The sequence below is a fragment of the Diaporthe amygdali genome (assembly GCF_026229845.1).
Source record: "Diaporthe amygdali strain CAA958 chromosome Unknown NODE_25_length_736740_cov_64_583793, whole genome shotgun sequence".
NCBI classification, from domain to species: Eukaryota; Fungi; Ascomycota; class Sordariomycetes; order Diaporthales; family Diaporthaceae; genus Diaporthe; species Diaporthe amygdali.
The window spans coordinates 690,313-711,814 of record NW_026517045.1 but is presented as its reverse complement, the minus strand read 5'-3'; the positions used below and the strand labels follow the sequence as shown (position 1 = coordinate 711,814).

The following is a 21,502-nucleotide window of genomic DNA, read 5'->3' as shown; positions in this document are numbered from 1 at the left end:
TTGATTCTGTTAGCAGGCGGAGCAGAGCTTCTTTGAGCAGAGCACCCTTGAGCAGAGCACCCTTGAGCAGTCTTGGGAGTCCTCCAAGTGCCCAGCTCACTAGTCCTCGTTCCGCCGCAAAAGTCCGGCGCTGCAGAAATATATCAAGGCTCGACCTCTCTATTCAACCTGGGGTACTCTGGGCAGCACCCCCTGGCAGAAGCAAAATTAGGACCTCTCATCTCACCTTACCAACTTTAACAATACCACAGCCATGGCCGGCAAAGTCGAAACTCGTCCGCTCGGCAAGAACGGTCCTGAGGTCCCACGCCTGGGTCTTGGACTGATGGGCGCAAGCGGCAGCTACGGCCTCCCATAGGGGGATGAAGAGCGCTTCGCCTTATTAGACAAGGCCTACGAGATGGGGGAGACCTTTTGGGATACCTGTAAGTGTTGAAGCGATGGGTTTTCAAGGCTAGGGCTAATGCCCCCGCAGCTGATGCGTACGGCGACTCGGAGGATCTGATTGGGAAGTGGTTCGCTGCCAATCCTGAGAAGCGCAAAGACATTTTTCTCGGGACCAAATTCGGCGTCCAGTTCGACCCGGCAACAGGGATGAAGACAAATTCAACCCCGGAGTACTGTCGCGAGGCCCTGGACAAATCGCTTAAACGACTAAGACAATCCTGTGTCGACCTATACTACATCCACCGCTTGGACAAGGTCACCCCAATTGAGAAGACCGTCGAAGCCATGGTTGAGCTCAAGAACGCCGGCAAGATTAAGCATATCGGCCTGAGCGAGTGCAGTGCCGAGTCTCTCCGCCGAGCCCATGTCGTGCATCCCATCGCATGTGTTCAGGTCGAGTACAGTGCTTTCTTGCTCGCCATCGAGAAGAACAAACTTCTCGCCACCGCCCGGGAACTGGGCGTGGCCATCGTCGCGTACAGCCCCTTGGGCAACGGCATCCTGACCAACACCCTCCGCACGCGCCAGGACTTCACCAAGCCCGGCGACATGCGGGGAATGCTGCCGTGGCTCAGTGCGGACAACATCGAGACCAACATGGCTGTTGTCGACAAGATCTCCGAGATTGCAAAGGCAAAGGGCGTTACGACCGCACAGTTGGCCTTGGCTTGGCTTCTCAACCAGGGTGACGAGATCTTTGCGATTCCTGGCACCACCAAGGCTTCGCGCGTGGCAGAGAATTTGGGCAGTTTGTCGATTACTCTGACACCCGAGGAGGAGCAAGCGATCCGTAAGTTGTCCGAGGGTGTTGTTGGTGGTCGAGTGCAGGACATGATGGGCGGCTCGTTCCTTGATACTCCACCCCTGTAGTAGGTTAAACGTGCTTAGTCTAAATTATTAAATTTATGCTTCTATATCCATGCACCATCTACTCAAGGAGACACATCCATGCCCGAGTTGGAATGATGGGCATTTCCTTCAACGCGTTCACACAGTTGACATTGTTATGTTACCAATTGCGCCTGTGCTCAGCGGTGGCGGGCCGATCTGATGGGGTGGCACACCTAGCAAGCCTACCGGTTTGCCATATATTGTTCCAAAATATGGTATCTTCAGTTCTAGACCCATACCGCCTTCATTCGCCCACTGATAGCTCGTACCGTTCGCAGCGTCTTCCTCGAGCGCTATGAGCTTCCTGAGGGTCTGCACCCCTGAGTCGCCTACAGTTATCCCTTCGATAAGGCCAACCACGTTGTTGATGATTTCCAGATCCTGTGGCCGCTGGTGTTCGAGGGCATTTTTCCGGCCGTGACGGCGTCCCTCTGTATGCGCAAGGAGAAGAGATGTCGCGACTAGGCGGGCTTTGTGGTCGAGTCCCCGGTACGAGACTCCCCGATGATATTTGCGGAGCACAAGAAAGCGGAGGAGCACCTGGCGACATGCTGAGGGCAAAGCCGATTTGCTGTATGAGACGTTCTCACTGCATGTGGAGTATTGAAGGCCGTGAATTAGGTAAGGCTGATGTAGGAGGACTATAAGGTAGTGATGGTGCATTTGCGTGACTGTCTTCATTGTTTCTTTCATTACTTCCTCCTCAGGGAGATTGTGAAGTGGTTCGAAGAACCACCAGGTTCCTGGTACGTATTTTACCGCCTGTTTCAAAGAGTAGTCGATGTCCAACGTCTCTTCGTCTTCAGACTCTTGACAGTTCTGCATACGTGCGTTTCGTGCTATCAGCCGACCTGTGACCACAGCGTGGAAGCGTTCCAGTGCTGACTTTGCGTCGTCTCCATGGACTGCAAAGCTGTTATCTGCCACTTCCAACGGGAGACCCAAGGTGAGCGAAAGATAGCGATCACCGCACATCAAGGCAAACCAAAGGGCTTCTGCTGGAGGGTTATGCGCCATACGGTCAAGCCCGATCATCTGGGCGATTGCCAGGGCCCGGCGAAACGTGAGCCACGCAAGGCGTAATTCGCCCCGATTGATGTGATACATCGCCTCCAGCATCAACGTTTCCAGGCCGATCGGAGAACTTATCAGCCCGTCCCTGGACGTGACATGGCGTGAGGCAGCTTCGAAGTAGGGCACGGCATCGTATGCTGGCTCATAATTGAGATGCTGCATACACAGCGCGAGCTGTACCAACTTGCGAGCGAAGTGGATAGGATGGGCCGACGGCGAGGGCCGCTTCGACGCCTGTGCCAGCTGCTCCGCACCAGTCCAAAACCGAGGGATGGGGAGGCGCCAGTAATTGCCGCGCTCCAGGATTTGTGCGGTGATGGTCGGGGGTGGGAGGAGCGAGTGCAAAACCATGCTCACGGAGCGTACGGACGACGTGTTCGGGACTGTAGCCGAAATCCTGTTGTCAAGATTGGTCGCCCGGAGTCCATTCCTCTGCTGTACCAGCTGGCTCACCAGTGATTCGACGTGGGCGATACTTTCCGCGATTCTCTCATGCCTAGAGTCAAGGTCGACATCCTGGCTTGTGCAGGTCAGTCCCCGCCGCTGACAAGACGTGCACACGGAGGATGGCGGTCTGAATTCGCAGCGGGTCTTGCGATTCTTGCACTCCCAACAACTGAACGTCCCCTTGCGTACCTTGCGCCGCTTGGGTGAAGGTACCTCCTGGGAGGACATTGTCAGGTCTGGAGGTATTGATACCCCCAGGCACTGGGTGACTCTGTCGACGGCATGGATGATATATGAAGGAAGAAGGCCAAATCATTCATGTTTGCAATACATGAGCCCCACAATCTGTACTAGCACCAGATCAGTGGATCCCGTTTCAGTGCTGATCGAGCGCGGGACGCACTACAGTATGTACATTGTCGAGGCGATAAATGATAAGATAACGGTACTAGCTCCAAGGATATATTCGGAATTAACCTAAACCCCGTAAACCATTCTCTGGCTGGCCTTAATGTTAACTAATCTAAGTACTTTTAACCTGTTCAGTCTGAATATATTGTCCTAGACTCGATGTCTTCTGATCCCTTGACCCCGTACAGGATGGCCTCCCTGGTTTTTGATTCAGATGATTGGTCTGGTGTTTCCGATGGCTGTAAAAGGCGCAAGCTCCAAAATCGCCTCAACCAGAGAACACATCGTAAGTCATGCAGCCACAGTCTACAGGCATTCTAATCTAGTTCATTAATGATGCTAAGATACGCCAGGTGCTCGTAATCGCCGTTTAAAGGCTGATAAACGAACCGGCTCCGAGAATCCTCTTGCTTTCACACCAACATTATTAGAGACGATGTCTCAACCTGGCGTCTGCATACAAATAGGCGATCTCAAGAAGCTGATAGACACTATAAGCATCCTTGAAGTACGATCAAAATATAACGAGGCCGTTCTGAGAGCGTTCGAGGCCTACGCGCGATACAGCTACATGAACGCACAACCACGTCTCGAGTTTCTGCCGATCCTCACCCAGCTCAACCTGACTCGGGCCCTGTTCGCTAACGTCGAGGCAATGGGCTTGTCTCAGAGCCAGATGCACGACGATGCTCTTTCCCCCTTTAATACCGCAGGCCCCTTAACCGCCCTCATGAGTTCGAGGCAGGTTTCATTGCCCCAGACGCTTCGACCCACTAGCCTACAAGTCGCTATACCTCACCATCCTTGGATTGATCTGATCCCAATCCCCCCATTTAGAGACAACATCCTCAAGGCACTTACGGTACACCTTGACGAAGAATCCCTTTGCCAAGCAATGAGCGGCCGTACCCGAATCCAAGCACCTGGTGTAAGGGTGTGGCGAGATCCATGGGATCCGAGCGGGTGGGAAGTAACTGAAGTCTTTGTTCAGTCTTATGGTTGGCTACTTAAGGACTGTTGGACTATTTTTGAATCAACAAATAGATGGCGGGTCGACCGTGGAGAGCGACCACTGTTTCCACGCCGGCCGAGCGAGTCAATATGATGTCCGCCACGCGTGAGAATCTACGGTGTGCTGTTGCTGCCGCACAATGTAGGAGGAACTGACGGCTGCTAGGAGGACGTAACCGTTTGTTGTAATGCATATGGGGAAGAAAGCCGAGTATGTGATGTTTTCATGTATGCTCTAGCAAGTATCTGGCAAGTTTCTAAGGGTGCGGGTCTCATTCTAGAGAGTCAAATGGCAATTCAAGAGAACAGCCGTGGTCGAAATCGAACATTATATATGCCAGCGCGGTGCCCGGCGTAGACCATACGGCGGTGCTGCCGGGGCCGGACTCCAACTGGCACCTTGTCAATTCTCTGTCTTGGTGGAGCCTCTCGGCCTGCCTGCGGAGGCTCCCCACCCACTTTGTTTTTCTCTCGGAGCACGCTGTTAACCCCGTAAAGACCGGATAGTGCCGTTTGATACCCAGTCAATCATCTATCTCACCTTTGGCAGGGAAAAGTGTGCGTGCGTCGGCCGAAACCGCACGCAACGCTCGATACTGTCGCACGCTCGATTCATTCGACAATATCGTGACCAGCGGGCCCCGGTCGTTGGGAGCTTCTTTGCCGCAAGACCCTACCCTGGATCGGAGACGAGGAACTTTTGGGTATTCGCTAGTTGACGTCCATCCGCTTGCCGAATTAGGTTTGACCTTTAGATGCAGGCGTCAGCCGTGTGCATTAGTGTCTGATCGAACAAGAGCGGCAACGTCAATTTACCTGAAAGTAGTGGGGACATTCACCCCGAACTTTATTCACAAAGCCGGCGATGCATACGTAATAATGGCTGATGATATAGCACATTGCGAGGTTTGCGGGCCTCTTCATGCTACACATTGACTAAATCGCACCGTATCAGCGTTGCGAATTTGATCCACTCAACGAGTGTTTTCGGCCTTACGTGTAATCTCCATTGGCAGAATCTTCGCTCCCCTACTCATATAAAGCTGAGCTGCGCTCGCCTATTCTCAACGCACTCTATATGTACAGTCTTATTTCGTAAGATATAATCACAACCACTCTCCCTCATAGCAAAGGTTAGGAAGGACTCCGATACATTCGATGTGACTACACTAACCATTGTACAGACTACTGAGGCTCATTCAATATGGCTAACTCACTCCCGTTTGGTAATATCCAGGTGCCCGTGCCTGGTTTCGGTGCTATGGGACTTAGCTATGGACTGGGAACCAACCTTGATTTCGACCAGGCTGAGCCAGTCCTTCTGAAGGCGATTGAGCTCGGCTGCACATTTTGGGATACTGCAGTATGCCACATGCAGACACCTGGATATCCACACGGCTGATTTGTAGCTATAGGTCGTCTATGGGAGCGGCATCAACGAGAAGTTGTTGGGCGACTTCATCAGGAAGCATAATGTTCGCGACAAGATATTCAGTAAGCCTAGAGCCTTTGATTCATGCGTTTAGGGACGTTTAGGGAGAGGGAAGGCTGAGTTCATCTAGTTGCGTCCAAGTGTGGCTTCGACGTCTTCGGGCCCGAACGAAGAGTCACAAACTCAGCAGCTCACATCAAGGAGTACATCGACGGGACGATTGAGAGGTTGGGTTTCGCTCCCGACCTCTACTACCTCCACAGGATCGATCCGAGTGCGTGTGACTGGTTTGTAATGAGCTCTTGATCTAACGTTCTGACTCTGCTGTTTAGACACCCCGCTTGAAGAGTCAATTGGTATGCTCGATGAGATCCGACGTGCCGGAAAGACGAAATACATCGGTCTTTCCGAGTGTTCCGCTGCAACCTTGCGCAGAGCAAACTCGAGTATGTGTACCTGTAGCGGTCATGCTTATCATCGCTAACACCTACTTCTCTCAGTTGCTAAGATAGATGCCATCCAAGCCGAATACTCAGCATTCGAGACTCTGCACGAGACTAATGGTCTCATCGACACTGCTAAGGAATTGAGCGTGGCGTTCGTGGCTTTTAGTCCTCTGGGCCACGGTTGGCTAGTGGATGACTTTCGCTTTAACTCCCCTGATGACTTTGCGGCCGATGATTTCCGGCGCACCGGTATGTTACGATATGCATTCATTGGCACTTCAAAGAGTCTCGTGAACAAGATGCTAACTCTACTATATGAAGTTCCCAAGTTTCAAGGCGAGAACTTTTACAAGAACAAGGCAATCGTGGACGAGATTAAGAAGTTGGCAACAAAGAAAGGGTGCACCATCGCGCAGATCGCTTTGGCTTGGGTTGCTGCGCAAGGGCTCATAGCCATCCCAGGCACGACCAAGGCATCACGCCTAGTTGAGAACTGGGGTTCTCGGGAGGTTGTGCTGACGAAAGAGGAGCAGGAGGAAATGCGCAAGATCGTCAACGAAGCCAAGCCGACTGGGAACAGATATGCCCCTATGTTCCAGGCATTGGTCGGCCACTAGAGCTGCAACTGCGCCAGCTGTCTGCCCGTAAGTAGAGAATCGGTATCCGACATGGATACCTGCAGTCTGATACATTAAAATTCCATGCTTGATACATGGGAATGAGTTGAAGAAGAGTCTGTCTCAGTCTGTCCTGATCATGTTTGCGGTGCTCGAAGACCGATATCCACTTATGCAAGTCTATGATTGACAATTGCCTCGATTTCTCTTGCTCGCCGCCATTGCCGATTATGATAAGACTGAATTGGAGTTATCGGTCCATGGAAAACAACGTTCGGAGTCCAATCATGTGTACTGTAGACGTGACATAAGTGACAGTGCCCGACGCGACAAGGAGACAAGAAGGATAGTGAGCTTTGGGTTCTAGGCACAGTCGCAGACTGGGGCGCCCCCCCCCCCCCCAAAAGCAACCAGATCTCCAAACAGACTTAGATAGACGCGCAGTTTTAGCTGGTTTAGGACATGTATTAGTGGAAGTCTTCCGATCAAAACGACAGAGGCGCAGCGCGTGTCGCACTCCGTAAGGTCACATTGTCCAGGTTCGATGGCGACAGCAGCTGTCAAGGCCGGCGGGACGGTAAGAATAATAGTGATGTTCATGTTGCGTGAACAGATTTTTATGTTCGAGTAGCCGATGAGGCTTCAAAAATAGACGGAAAACGATATACTTTCATAGGGTCATTCCGTATCCTCCAGTCGCCACCATTGCGCTCGATTTCCAGCTCGGAGTAGAGCGCCAAGAGATGCATATCAGGTTTGCTCACCACCTCGAGGTCTGCGGTCCGCCTTGAAAAGTCGGTGATAAACCTGGCTCACTGGACACCCTCCGAGGCAGTGGAGACAACCCTGCAAGCCGCGATTCTCACATGGGATTTTGCCATGCAGAATGTGGCCCTGCGGATAAACCTATTGTATGTGTGCCCTTCTTGACCGCTACAACTGGCACAATCGCAACTGATTGATTCAACCCACCAGTCTCGTGTCACCTTCCAACACGAGTCGCATCGAGAATTCCAAGATACATGTATTACGCTGCTCGGCTAGGTCTTCATCGGGTTACTCGTCAAGCCTGCTCCCTCATTACGCCCGGGACATTGCCACAGGTACTTTTGTTTCGCAGCAAGGCTGTTTTTGACTATTCTCGCTCTCCGTCTACTTGAAACGCGAGATAATGTCCAGTGGAGTTCGGGTGCATACAGTCATACCGAGAAGCGTTGTATTGTTCTCGAGATTGACAGCCTAAGGCTGCAACGCGCCCGCCGACACACCGGAAATCTGAACCCATAACTGCTTTCAGTAGGGATCATCCACGAGTCACGCGGCACGTAGCATCGATCAACAATAGTTGGGAAAGAGCGCTTGGGTTATGCAATATCATGTGCGGTGACACTCAGGTAATCTCAGGCCAACTTCGGCCTTTTTCATTGAACTGCGCCCTGGACAGCGACAACACAGGAAGCATCCACTGACCGTGCCTATCAGCTCGGTCCGCCACCCTAGTGCACTTTTTAATTAGCATTGAGGTTAGCATGGTCTAATGCAGCTGTCAGCAAGCTGCATTAGCGCGACTTGGCGGACAGTACCTGCTTCCAAGCAGTTCCCGAGGCCACTTTTCCGGCTGTGAATGGGCATTATCTAATATAGAATGGGGCTAGCGGCTGCCACTTCGGCCCCGTCGCCTAAGTTGTTGATAGCTGCGCCAAGAAGTACCTGCTAAATAGGTTGCGAATAGTGACGCGAAGTCCTTGTGCCACCCGCAATCTCTCAACAGTGACGTTGCCGGGAGAAATCAGGCCTAAGTCCGATAACACCATAAGTGATCCGGATCCGCACAAGAAGAGCCGCATTCGACTAAATGGTGAAAGATGTAGATGGTTATTGGCAGTGACTGCTCAGAGGCGTATGTCCAGAAGTGCTGGTGTGAAAAGGGGGTTGTTTGGCTCGAGATTATATGAAGAGCGGGTGTCTCGCAGTTTGCGGCCATCTTGTAACCAGTACCACCTACAAACATTCTTTTCTATTCAGCACACGTACGAGAATCCAACATGTTTATGTTGACACTTAATTACCTGAGAATATTATTGTTCTCCGGATTAGGTGCTCACGCGCTGGAGGTCAGGGAGACTAATTCGCCTATTCCCAACGATGGTCCGAATTGTCACCAGGCTGTACGCATATTCCTCTATACTGAAAATGTCGTTTCTAACCAGACCAGTGTGACATACTAGCCTCTCATTTTGCCGGTAGATTGCATTACGACGAATCGGACAACAACTTCACAATCTGGGACCAGAAACAGTTGGAGACGCTGTATGCCTGCCGCGTCGAGCCCGCTTCCGCCGATGAGGTTTCGAAAGTCCTGCAAGTGCTCGTGAATAGCTGGTGTAAGTTCGCCGTAAGATGCGGGGGCCACTCACGATACCCGGACGACTCCGTCTCCATTGGCGGAGTCACCATCGACCTAGGCTTGATGAATACCACCATTGTGTCTGATGAACGAACGACCGCCCGTGTCGGCGGAGGAGCTCTTTCGCGCCAAGTCTTCGCTGCTCTGGATCCATACGGCTTGGCCTATATCGGGGGCAGAGTCGGACAAGTCGGCATGGGCGGCTTCACAATTGGTGGTGGCACGTCCGTTCTCGCAGCAAAGTACGGGTGGGCCCTCGACAACGTCTTAGAATATGAAGTAAGCCAACTCATCTTGGCCTCAGAAATCCTTTGCTTACCCTATAAGGTTGTACTGGCCAACTCCACGATTGTGACGGCATCCGAAAACTCCCACGCAGACTTATATTATGCCCTTCGAGGGGGTGGGAACAACTTCGGCATTGTCACATCGTTCAACGTCAATGTGTTCCCGCAAGGCCCTGTGTACACTGGATCACGATCCTTTGCCGACAACCAGACGAATCGTTTCTTCGAAGAGGCTGAGAAGATTTTCACTCTTGAGGACTCAGTAGATACCAACGTCGGTTTCGAATACAGATATACTTACTCTGGCCAAGAAGGATGGACAATGTCAAGTACACAACGTTACGCCGAACCTGTCATGAACCCTGCTGTGTTTGATGCTCTCAATAGTGTCCCGGCTCTGGGAAATCTCACGGGAGCCATTAACACTCTGGCGAGCAGCACAAGCTTAGGTGGGCCTCTGGGAACTACAAGGTATGTTAATCCACCTGCTGATCTTCCTTCTTCGGTAGAAAGAATCAGAAAGGTCCAGAAATATCAAACTCAATGATGTGAATGACAACGATCGCAGGAACGTCTTCGCCTCTTTGACACATTACCCTTCCATCGAGCTAAGCAAGGAAGGCATTGCCATTCTCAAGGAAATGACGGAAAAGGGGAATCTGACCGGTCTTAATCCGCAACTGATCTCATATTCGATCCCCACCGCGACGATGGAGATGTCGAGGACACGAGGGGGTAACGCCCTCGGCCTTGACGTCGAAGGCCATCTCATCAGTACGTGAACCGCCCTCTTCCCCTGCCTTGCTTATATTGGATAATATTAGCCAGCGGCCTCTAATATGTGGTGCTTACACATAGTCAACCTCCTTTCTTTGACCTGGCTCGATAGAAATATGGACAGTGCTGGATATGCCTTCGCGGATAGCTTCATCTCTGAATTTCGAGAAGCTGCAGAGAAATTCGACGTGTTCCATCCCTACATCTACATCAATTATGCGAACAAGGGTCAAGATGTTTTTGGCGGTTATGGCGAGGAAAACCGACAGAGGCTCATTGAGATCTCGAAAGCAGTTGATCCCAATGGTGTTTTTACGTCTTCGGGACTTTGGACCGGCTTCTTCAAGGTACGATGATGAGATGCAGACTAATTGTCAATGTCAATGGTACGGGGAACATTTAGGTGCCATCACAATATGCCACAAATTCATGAGAAAAAGTTGATTTTAGATTTCACCTTTATATATATCATTTACTCATGGATAAAAAGAAATACATACTTATAAATTATTTTACAAAGTTAAAGCAATTTATACAATGCATCAGGGTTTGAGTGTTTTGGAATGATAAAAGGGTTGGAATGGTAGCTTGCTATGGTATTATCCAACAGATAATGTCATTGCGCTGACACTGTGACAGTCTCTCCCTCTATAATCTTAATCTGGAAGGACTCGGTAGCAAGCCCGTAGCTCTTTGCAACAGCCTCACTTCCATATACTCGCATACGCGTCTCATATTCAGCGGTGATGCCCTCCTTCCACCCATCAGCTTCCTTCACTAAACGGCCTAGCAGCGCCGAATCTCGCACGGCAGTGTTGGCCCCGATACCACCGGCTGGCGTCATCGAATGCGCCGCGTCCCCAATGACCGTCACGCGAGGCTCATTTGGCCATTCTGGGACCCCTGAAGGAGTCGAACAGGTGATCTTCCAGAATGCGGCTTCCTTGGTGTTCATCTGTTCAAACAAAGGTCGAAATCTCTCGTGCCAGTCCGCTGTCAGCTTCTTGGCCAAGTCTGCTGCCGTGCTTCCCACGATACTGTAGTCGTCATTCGGCGCCCTAATTAGACCTGGGGGTCCCACCATGGTCCAGCCATACTCGATATCAGGGTTGTTTATATCGTTCGGACGCACGTTTGTGATTATGCTCACACGGGAGTCTTTCCCTTTTGACTCGTCTGAAATGCGAAAGACGCCCTCGCCTAGATCCTTGAAAGCGCCCGTCGGCGCCTGACCGTGAATGCCTCGTGCGCCGGTATCGTAGACCGCCAGCCGCCCGCCAGAGACTTGCTTCGCCACTCTAGAATGGATGCCTTCCCCGCCAATCAGCATGTCACCTACCTCCGACTTGGTCCCGTCCGCGAATACCGCTCGGACACCCCCGTCGACAATCTCATATCCCGTGACATGTCTCTGAAACTCGACTTGGTCCTCCAATCCCTCGAAGAAGAGCTTACGCATCTCCCCTCTTGCGATGCCTACCGTCTTTCCATTCCGACTTGATAGCTGTGTCATGGCTCCGCCTACATTGCCCTCTGTTTGCTCCCCAGTGATAGCATCGAGACCGGCAAAGCCAGCGCCCCCCGTCTTGCCACACTTGTCGTAGAAGCGTGCAAAGTCCTCGGAGCCCAGCACGGATTCAATAGCATCTAGCCCCTCGTCAGAAAGACGCAGCCGGTAGCCTTGGCCACGGAATGCAAGAGAAGCATCACGCTCGTAGACGCGGAAAGGGATAGCGCTACGCCGAAGGGATTGGGCAAAAAGTAGAGAGGCAAGGCCTGCGCCGGAAATGAGAATTGGGCGTCGAGTGGACATTACGTATACTGGGGATAGAGTGTAGACGAGGTTGTGTACAAAATCGTGCTGTGGGCGGCGATATAGAATATATACTGCAGTAAAGGCTGATTAATACACGTGCGGTTGATGATGTGATCAACGCCGCTAGGATCCCGTGCCGCCCGAAAGTATATCTAAGTCGATGACAAAGAACCTGACTAAGACGCCAAACCCAAATAAGCAAAAGCAGCAGCAAGTTCGCTGTCGATTCTTAATGTAGTCAACCGGCCCAATATAAAAGTGTCTTCTCTAAATCCGCTAGTAAATCAACCAAAAACCAAGGATGGCCCATTGCCGTTGGGAGTGCCCAACCTGCATCTCTTAATTCCTCGGCCAAGTGATATGAAGAGCGCGAACCGATAAGAGTCACAATAGGTTAGAGGACACCAACAGGAGTCGAGAGACAGGCATTTCCCCACCCACTGTTATCCTCGAAATTGGTCCATACAGTCTTTTGGTCTGAGTGTGGGGCCATAATCCATAGAGCGACAACAAAGGCCACAAATGCAGAATTGTAAAGTAATAAGCCGAAATTTAAATGATAGGAAGCTTATTGACGAAGCTTGTATTCCACCACTCGCGAAGAACGTAATGGCAATTCCGAGGAAGGTATCATGCCATCCTTGAGCCATCTAGTATGATATACTCAGTGTTATCAATCTGTCAAGTTGCTGCGCCGTACTAAGAGCAACAGTGGCCATAGCAGCCTGCCATCCGATAACACACATCCAACCTGTTCCTCTTATGTCAGCTTTGTTATTGTGACTGGGAAGAAAGGGGACATACCAACGAGATAGCTAAAAGCTTTCTGGTGTTGTTTTGAGGCCAATTCAGAAACCCAGTGACACTTGCCGTAGGGCGTGGGCGCCCTTGTTCTATCTGTCAGTAGTCGGAGACTACTGACGGTACCTAGGTAGAGACATTTCTGTGCGCAATTTGATGCCATCTCGGCTATGGATAGCATGGGGACTGGGCTTTCTAAGCACACTGAGGCCTGGTTGAGACCATGTGCAGGAATGGAAGAGCAGGGCCAATTTGCTTCGTCAAGAAAATGGCGTGCGCTATGCTGGTGGCTTGCAGCAGGAAGGGGTGAAAGAAAGGAAGGGCGCGCCATGCTAACGCAATACAGCACCCGCAGCGCCCACAGGCAGGAGGCACCGTGGCAGGGCCAGCGTCGACAGCTAGCAGGCATCAAGCAGACAAGTATGCACACATACGAGGCAGAGTCTCCCACACGGAGTCGCTTACCTGGACAGTTTAGTCTAGGCGTGGACAAGTGCTGAGAGCAGAAGCGTCACGTCTTGACGGTGTATCTGGATAGCCACGGTATATTTTGTAAACAGACAAGGGCTTGAGCTGTCCGCGTGGTGAGCGAAACGAGCTCGAAGCAGGAGATGTCTCAGCACTGATGTCACGGACAGTCACTTTCAGCAACCCAGCCAAGTGTTTTCGTAGAAGGCATCGCATGTCGAGCACCTAGGTGTCGACGAGATGACAGATACAGTTGTATCGTCTTAGCCCAAGCTGCTGGAAGAAGGCTAGCAGTGGAACAGAGAGCGACTAGGCTGTGACCCCATTTGTTCAGCCATTTTGGGAAATGTCGAAGGGACGAGAAGCCCATATATTTGTGTCTGTGGCAGGGGTAGGGGCGGGCCAACGCGCTAGGTAGATGGCTACCTGGGCACAGTTATGGCTCTCAGCTGTTCAGAAGGTAGCGGCAGTTGCGCGATTTGAAGAAGGCAAAATAGAGCAGGCACTCAGGACACTAGGCAGACCTCAAGTGCCCGGCTTAGAGGGAAGAAAGAACGTGGGAATTCGGACAGAAATTCGACAACTATCTAAGAAACTCAGAGGCGCATGTGTACTTTAGTAAATATTCTCACATATGAGCTTGTGTTTGTTATAATAGTGGAAATGAATGACTTTCCAGGTAAGACTGGGAAAGTGAGCGGTGGCATAGAAAGCAACGAGAAATTCCCAATGTATTGATTCTCGCAAGACATGACAGGTCTCCATTAGCGGCCAGATGGCTCCCTCCAGCGAACGCAGATGGCATGGACAGGGACGAGAACGGGGACGAGAACGGCGATGACTGGACACACATCGATGACAAATGTCGCGAAGAAGACGTCGGAACGCCTCAGGTGGTTGCGGGGTCTGTGCTTTCGACATATCTATTCGAGTTGATGTGAGGGGTAGGTATATGGCACATTGTATGTCAGTGCACCGTCATGGGAGTCAGACATGCATACACAGAAGTAGACCATACCTACCCTACGGTCCATGGCTATCTTAAAGGTGAGGAGAGACTTTAATCTGGTTTATAGCGGTGGCAATAACGGCAGGCCTGTGACATGTTGCGCGTTTGAGGGGTGACTTAGATGTGAGTGGCTTTGGTGTTCGCAGAGCAGCAGGGGAGAGAAATATGCAGGACCCGCTTGCTTGCTTGCTTGCTCGGGGCCGATCAAGACACCGGTTCAACTCTGTGACAGGGGCGTTTGAGGAGTGGGGTAGATGTGAGCGGCTTTGGTGTTCGAAGAGCAGAAAGGGAGAGAAATATGCAGGACCCGCTTGCTTGCTTGCTTGCTTGCTTGCTCGGGGCCGATCAAGACACCGGTTCAACTCTGTTACAAGCACATGTATTTGTGAGCAACTACGTCAATCAGCATTGGCGCTTGTCATGGCGGTTTTTCGTTCAACCGGGAAAGAAAGCGTGACGTGGATGTGATCCTGCTTTCGGGGCATGAAAGTATATAGCAGTTTCTGCTTCCTTCATCGTTGTATATTTATGCTAGCCCCTTCACTCTCACCCAAGTCTACAGACAGCAACTTGAATCTATATTATTATAGCACCGGATATATCACTCCCACACCCATGCCTCCTTCACTAAAGATCGTTCTACCAAGTAGCGTTGGTAATGACATAACCTCAACCGGCAGTCTTTCGGGCTTGGGCGTCGCCGTAGGCACGGTAAGTCATCTGAGACTCGTCAACAAACAAACACTTGACATGATTACATCCGTGCCGTGGCTAATCAAACATTCCACCTCAGCTGCTTGTCCTTTGGCGTGTTGGCCTTGTCGTTTATCGTCTGTTCTTTCATCCCTTGGCCAAATATCCAGGTCCCAAGCTTTACGCAGTATCCAACCTACCTTTTCAATGGAAGTCCAATATAAGTGGCACACTTACGCTCGAATCTAAAGCCTTGTACGATAAATACGGGCCGATTGTGCGTGTGGCGCCAGACCATCTGTCGGTGGACGGCTCTATTGCCTGGCCACAAATATTTCAACACCGGCCCGGCAAGACCGAATGGCCTAAACAACGCGGTTTCTACCACCCAGGCGACGAGGCTAGCCTAAGTTAGTATCACTCTTCTCCTGCTACAATCCCACGATCTCCATGCTTTGGAATATCCCAGGATGTATTACTTGAGGACCCATAGCAGGAGACTAACGCCTACCAGTCGGCGGGACCCATGAGAACCACAAGCGGTTGCGGCGCCAGCTTAATCATGCTTTTAGCACCGAAAGCATGTACGAACAAGAGCCAATTGTACAGAAGTACATTGATCTTTGGCTCTCTCAGCTGAGCAAGAAGAGCGGCCAGGTTTTCGATGTGATCCCTTGGTTTAACTTCTTGACATTCGATATCATCGGCGATCTTGTGTTCGCCGAGAGCTTTGGATGTATCAAAAAAGGTGGCTATCATCCCTGGGTGTCGGCCATTTTCGAGACCGTGGTCGCTGGTGGCTTCTACCGTGTTAGCCAGCAATTTCCCTGGCTTCGTCCGCTCATGAAGTCCCTCGGTAGTTCGGCCAAGTCCCTGAAATTGGAAGCCGAGGGCCGCAAATTCGCGGCTGAGAAAGCCCTGGCGAGAAAATCTCAAGGCGAAAGCCCCGGAGGCCGCAAGGATTTTATGACGTATATGCTTAGAAAGAATCGCGACGGCCAGCCGGGGTTCCAGGATAGCGACCTCATTACCAATACGCCCCTAATCATCTCAGCTGGCAGCGAGACAACGGCAACTGCGTTATCAGGACTGACATGGCATCTTGGACAGGCTAAATACCGCCATCATTATTACAGGTTGGTCAGCGAGATCCAGGGCGCCTTCGCCAGTGAGGCTGAAATCAATATGAAAACTACTGCTCGACTGCCATACCTTATGGCCACGATTGATGAGATCCTCAGAATGTACCCACCCGCAGCGCAGACCCCTCCGCGGGTCAGTCCCGGCGCGGAACTCGAAGGGGAGCACATTCCCAAAGGGGTGAGTAATAATCAACACTACTCGTCCTCTACCATCCATCTTACGCCCCCTGAACGACATTGACACTGTCCTTTCTTGCACTTTATACACCTGCTTCCTTAAATCCGGTCAAGGCAATCTCAAAACTGACCGTACTGTGCATGTGCAGACCGTTGTCACTGTCTTCCAGTGGGCGACATACCATAATGCAGACAACTTCCACGACCCAGACAATTTCCGGCCGGAGCGATGGCTACCCGCGAACCATGAGCTTTATGACCCTGTCTTTGCCAACGACAACAAGCAATGCTTCCGTAAGTATCAGGCATATGTCTAAACCCTTCGTCTCCCTATTGGCCATTCTGTCGCTCGGTCTCAGTCTTCCTTCCGGCCCTATTGCCCCACCCCCCCCCCCCCCCCCAACGGCAAACCCCATCCCGACGCCCCACTTGTATAGACATCTGCTAACTTGGACAACTTCTAAAAAGACCCTTTCAGCTTCGGCGTTAGGGATTGTGTGGGCAAGAATTTAGCTTTATCTGAGCTCAGGGTGGCTATCTCTCGCTTGTTATACCGCTTTGACATCGAGCTTGCGCCTGGGCAAGAGGACTGGCTGGACGATGGTCGCGTACTGGTTGTCTGGGTGAAGGACCCGCTAAGGGTGAAGCTCACCGAGAGAAAAAGTATACCACGCACGTAAGAAGTTGCCGGAGCAGAGGAAGGGCGGGTGGCTACTTATTTACATTGGACTACATAGGTTTATATCAAACGAACGTGTCATGGCCATCATTGGATTATCAGCTCGGATTACCTTGTTCATTGCGGTTTTCAAATAATGCTCAGGGTCTGACTCTACTCAGCATTCCAAGTGCCAACATTAATCAACTTGAGATTTCAAAACGTGTTCTTATAAACTCAGTGCTCCGATTGGTGTTTATACTTTCTCTGATTATAGAAAAGTAAGCAAGTAAACGGAGCATAGAATATCGCTTATCTTGTTATTACAACGTACGAGGCATGCATGCAAAATGACGCACGTGCGGCTGATTATGCAACTAGCAAGATCCCACAAACTGAGGCCGAACATCTAATACCCCGCTCCAGTGTGTGAAGTAAGGCTCCGGACGGGATAGTTTCTGCTGGACTGCGACTGGCGACTTGTCCAAGGATCGGAGGCAAGAAGTATGGAAAGAAGGATGCGACAACGTCCGCCAAGCCAGAGCTACACGCAGCCTGACCAGCCCGTACACGTGACGGTGCTCACTCAGAGATTCATAGACCAGCCCCATGACTTCGACGAGACCACGCTCGGGGGGCTCACGCTTGACGTGCAGGGGTACCACAGCCGGTGGCCCGAAGATCTGGTCATTATCGTCGCAGAGGTGAACAAGCCGACGAGGAGCAGACGCGACGCAACGGGCAACGACACGGGCGAATTGTATGCGGGCCTCAAGGCACAGCTCTCCGAGATCACAAAAAAACGCTTCCCGAGGCACATCATCGACTCGGTCGTTGACGAGCGCCTCCACCAGCCTTATGTCCCCGGCGAGGGCGGCGGCGTGCGCGGCAACGTCGCCTGGGCACTCAAGTACCGCGGCGGCAATGGCGACTTCCCGAACCACCCGAAGCCTTCCTCGAAGGAGGCCATAGACCTGCTGACGGAACAGACGTGGATTGGCGCCTGGGTGGGCCGCCAGGAAACGGGCGAGAAAGTCCTGCCGCCGATGGCCGTGATCATCTTCCTCTGGGATCAGCATATTATATCGTCCCATTACCACTTTTACGTGGAGATGATGATTGATCAGTACCGTGAGACGAACAAGTACTGGTGGAATTATGTACGCGGCCAGCCCTTATGGCTGTTCATGGACTTGTACCGTCTGTTCAACAACTTTAAGACCAACATCGCGACGGTTGACTGGGAAATCAATAAATGCATGGTAAGTTCCGAGGAGATCCAAGGCAGGGCTCGATCTCACTGCTAAACTCACTAGGAGCCCGAATCGTACGGAAGAAGACACGAAGTGATACCCCGGGTCGCAAGACTAAGGGACGCCTTGTTACTATGTAAGCTACGGCACTCTGATCACCCTACGGTGCCCTGCTGACGACAGGTTCAGTAGCAGAGTTTCGATCGGATTTAAAAACACACGAAATAGCTCAGAAATCGATAGAGAAGATTGTCCAGCACAACGTGGACCAACAAACGTACTCATCCGAGGCGCAGTACCCCTCCGTTCGCCTCGGCGACAAGTTATACGAGCTTGGCAATGATCTGGAGACATTAAATCTACGAGTTGATATGTTACGGGAGCAGTGCCTGTATCTGATGGACTCGGAGTTCAACACGGTGGCTGCCCGGACCGACGCCAGGCTAGGCATCCTCACCATCCTGGCTTTTGTTCTCACCCCGGCTGGCTTCGTCGTCAGTCTGTTCAGCGTGATCGATGCAGGCACGACCCAGCTCATTGTTAGCACGGTTCTTGTTGCGTTCTTCTCTGTTGTGGGCTACGCCGTTATCGATTGGCTGTATAGATGGGCTGAGCAGAAGCACCTGCCAAGTGCCCTTGCCGCGCCTCAGACGGAACACATTTATGGGTATGGGAAGCGACAGCGAAGCTGCTGATAAGCATCTCGTAAAGCTGTGATCCATGCTGATATAGGATGATGACTTTAGAAATAAGGGCGGGAAAAGAATGGGAAAATGAGGGACGGCGAAACGAGAAGATATGAAAAGAAACACGCAGTGAGATTGCCTACTTTCAGGGGGAAACAAAGGAGCAAGAAGAGTAAGAAGGGAACGTAGGCTTGCTAAACACATCTTTATTCAGCGTTATTTAACTTAAAATACTTATTAATATTTTCTCTCTTTTAAAAATTAAAACAGTTAAATTTAAATTTCTATAATTAAAATAACTAAAAGTAAAATGTTTAATTAAGTCAGAAAAAATAAAGGTATATGCAAAAAAAAATGCAATGACTCTCATCTTTGTTATCCTTTTTGCCTAAATCTCGAAAGAGGCCGGCTTCGACGCCACATTGCGGTGGACTACGCGCATGGTCGCAGTCTTGTTGGGAATTGCCAACGTCCTAGTTGTGACGCTGATGGCAACCAAAGGCTGGGCAGCACGCCGCAAGATTTTTAATATTCCCGCTTTCAAAAAGCTTTCGTATCTCTTCTTCATCAGGGGCTTGCTCCTCTTCTTTGAAGGTCTCTTTAGACCGTCCAACTACCTTCCTTTATTCGCCGAACAAGATCAGAACACCTATTATATTGGCCCTCACGCAGTATCTATACTCAAGTGGAGTCTCCTCCACATTGAAAAGACTCCGTCTTTGAATGCATCATGATTGCCTTGCACGCCTTTGGCCCGTCTCAGGTATTGACTCTCATTCCTATTAGTGCTGCATCCTTCTTCTTTTGCTCCTCTACTCTGACTGCAACGGCTACATGCGGGCGATGATCGTCTGTGCTTTTCTTTCCCGGCTCATCGTCTGGGCAATTCGGTTTCCTATCGATTAGCCCCGCTCAGTCGGCGGCCTCATCTTCTTCGCCATGTTCTTCGGCTTGTTCTCCGGGGCCTTCGTCTCACTCATCACGCCATGCCTTGTCGAGGTTGCAGGCTGTCACACCCATGACCTCGGGCTGTGCTCGGGACCTATTCGCCATTGCAGCTATAGCACCGTTGACAGTTATGCTCATTGCTAATCGCTATAAGGGGGTTCAAAACTAGTGGAGTTTTCAGAGCTTCAGGATGTTACAGCCACTTGGCAGGCAGTCTGCAATCATGAGACTTTGTTCAGATTGATACATACGTATACCTCTTTTTGGTGCTGAGGATTAAACTAGTCTGAAGAACGACTGCTCCGGCAAGATCCACCAGAGCTCATACATTGTGTAAACGGATAATCTAGGTATTTTTGGATTGAGCATCCAGGTGATAGACTGTGAATGGTACCTACGTGAGCTGTGTTTCTAAAGTCCACAGTCTTCCTCGGGTGGAGCAGAAGGGAATGGGAGACTGGATCAAGCATGTCTTTGTTCTGATTGTCCAGCTTTAAATACCTCAGATTCTCCCATCCTTAACCTTTTCCAGGCCTCTGCCCATGTTGCAAGACCAATCCATGAACCACCCGGGGTATGCCCAAGTTCCCAAGCGCACCGCAGTAGCAAATGTTCCAGCCCAGAGAGGATCTTTTGTCCCACTGAGAATGCCCTTCACTAGCTCTGGAGCGAGCTTGTCGACAGACATGCATGAATTCTTGTGCTCGGATCGTTGCTTGTTCGCCATCTCTTCAATACCAGGATACCTGTAGTACGAAGTCTCGGGCAACTGGAGCTGGCCGCCGGGTTTGTCGAATATGGTTGTACTGGCGGACTCGACCATCACCGTTACGACACGTACGCCCAGCGGTTCCATCTCAATCCGTAGTGTATCCGACATCTGCGCGATTGCAGCCTTGGAGCTGGAATAGATACCTGGTCATCCAGTCAGGTCACCACTTTGTTCTGCGATTGCGGAAAGCTTGGGGGAGTAAAGTACCGGCCCAGCACATCGGGATCTTGCCACCGATAGAGCTCAAGTTGGCAATAATACCCTTTGACTCGATGACGAGGGGGGCAAAAGCCTGAGTAACTGCAAGAGGGCCCCAGACGTTGACGTCGTAAACCTGCTTTGCCCATTCCATTTCCACATCTAGGAGTGGACAGACCCCCTCGATCCCGGCGCAGTTGATCTGGTGACCGTTAGAAGTGACCAGAGAGCTGTCTCATTTGAGATGCGAGGCATGCATATGTGATAGGACTACCCACAAGGACATCAAGTTTCCCGTTAGTACCCTTCGCAACCATCTCTTTACACTGGGAAATAGTCTGGGCCACGGTCACATCAAGCTCGACGAGGTCCACGTTGCTAAGCTCTGCCAGGTCTTGGGCTTTGGAGCGACTGCGCACCCCCGCAAAGACGCGAAAATCATGCTCAAGGAACACCTTCGTGAGAGCCCAGCCGATACTGCCGGTACTGCAGCCTGTGATTAAGACCGACTTTTTCCGAATCACTGATGGCGCCATGGTCTCTATTATGGAATTCTCAGAGGAGTGAGGGCAGTGAGGTGAAGGGTGTGAAATGTGCTCCGGCTGAAGAGCAAACCAACAAGCTGTGCCACAAG

At 51.2% G+C, this 21,502-nt stretch overlaps 7 protein-coding genes across 7 annotated transcripts; 5 read left to right on the top strand and 2 right to left on the bottom strand.

Annotated features, from left to right (window-relative positions):
• Positions 1 to 253: 253 nt before the first annotated feature.
• Positions 254 to 1,317, top strand: J7T55_008067 (Aldo/keto reductase; the record flags this gene model as incomplete). Its single annotated transcript, XM_053131221.1, has 3 exons — positions 254 to 301; positions 359 to 425; positions 476 to 1,317. 3 exons carry the CDS (start codon positions 254 to 256, stop codon positions 1,315 to 1,317), a joined length of 957 nt encoding a protein of 318 aa, XP_052990899.1.
• Positions 1,318 to 1,434: 117 nt separating this feature from the next.
• J7T55_008066 (uncharacterized protein) lies at positions 1,435 to 3,087 on the bottom strand (the record flags this gene model as incomplete). Its single annotated transcript, XM_053131220.1, has 1 exon — positions 1,435 to 3,087. The coding sequence occupies one exon, from the start codon at positions 3,085 to 3,087 to the stop codon at positions 1,435 to 1,437; it is 1,653 nt and encodes a 550-aa protein (XP_052990898.1).
• Positions 3,088 to 3,190: 103 nt separating this feature from the next.
• J7T55_008065 (uncharacterized protein) lies at positions 3,191 to 4,788 on the top strand (the record flags this gene model as incomplete). Its single annotated transcript, XM_053131219.1, has 5 exons — positions 3,191 to 3,270; positions 3,459 to 3,556; positions 3,702 to 4,132; positions 4,315 to 4,400; positions 4,623 to 4,788. 5 exons carry the CDS (start codon positions 3,191 to 3,193, stop codon positions 4,786 to 4,788), a joined length of 861 nt encoding a protein of 286 aa, XP_052990897.1.
• A 697-nt stretch (positions 4,789 to 5,485) lies between these two features.
• J7T55_008064 (aldo-keto reductase protein) lies at positions 5,486 to 6,776 on the top strand (the record flags this gene model as incomplete). Its single annotated transcript, XM_053131218.1, has 6 exons — positions 5,486 to 5,644; positions 5,697 to 5,775; positions 5,844 to 5,987; positions 6,046 to 6,159; positions 6,214 to 6,408; positions 6,481 to 6,776. 6 exons carry the CDS (start codon positions 5,486 to 5,488, stop codon positions 6,774 to 6,776), a joined length of 987 nt encoding a protein of 328 aa, XP_052990896.1.
• A 544-nt stretch (positions 6,777 to 7,320) lies between these two features.
• J7T55_008063 (20s-pre-rrna d-site endonuclease nob1) lies at positions 7,321 to 8,105 on the top strand (the record flags this gene model as incomplete). The annotated part of the gene is made up of 4 exons (XM_053131217.1): positions 7,321 to 7,353; positions 7,509 to 7,687; positions 7,752 to 7,879; positions 8,077 to 8,105. The coding sequence occupies 4 exons, from the start codon at positions 7,321 to 7,323 to the stop codon at positions 8,103 to 8,105; spliced, it is 369 nt and encodes a 122-aa protein (XP_052990895.1).
• Positions 8,106 to 8,921: 816 nt separating this feature from the next.
• On the top strand, positions 8,922 to 10,603 carry J7T55_008062 (uncharacterized protein; the record flags this gene model as incomplete). The annotated part of the gene is made up of 4 exons (XM_053131216.1): positions 8,922 to 8,944; positions 9,024 to 9,941; positions 10,039 to 10,244; positions 10,329 to 10,603. The coding sequence occupies 4 exons, from the start codon at positions 8,922 to 8,924 to the stop codon at positions 10,601 to 10,603; spliced, it is 1,422 nt and encodes a 473-aa protein (XP_052990894.1).
• A 260-nt stretch (positions 10,604 to 10,863) lies between these two features.
• On the bottom strand, positions 10,864 to 12,060 carry J7T55_008061 (uncharacterized protein; the record flags this gene model as incomplete). The annotated part of the gene is made up of 1 exon (XM_053131215.1): positions 10,864 to 12,060. The coding sequence occupies one exon, from the start codon at positions 12,058 to 12,060 to the stop codon at positions 10,864 to 10,866; it is 1,197 nt and encodes a 398-aa protein (XP_052990893.1).
• Positions 12,061 to 21,502: the final 9,442 nt, after the last annotated feature.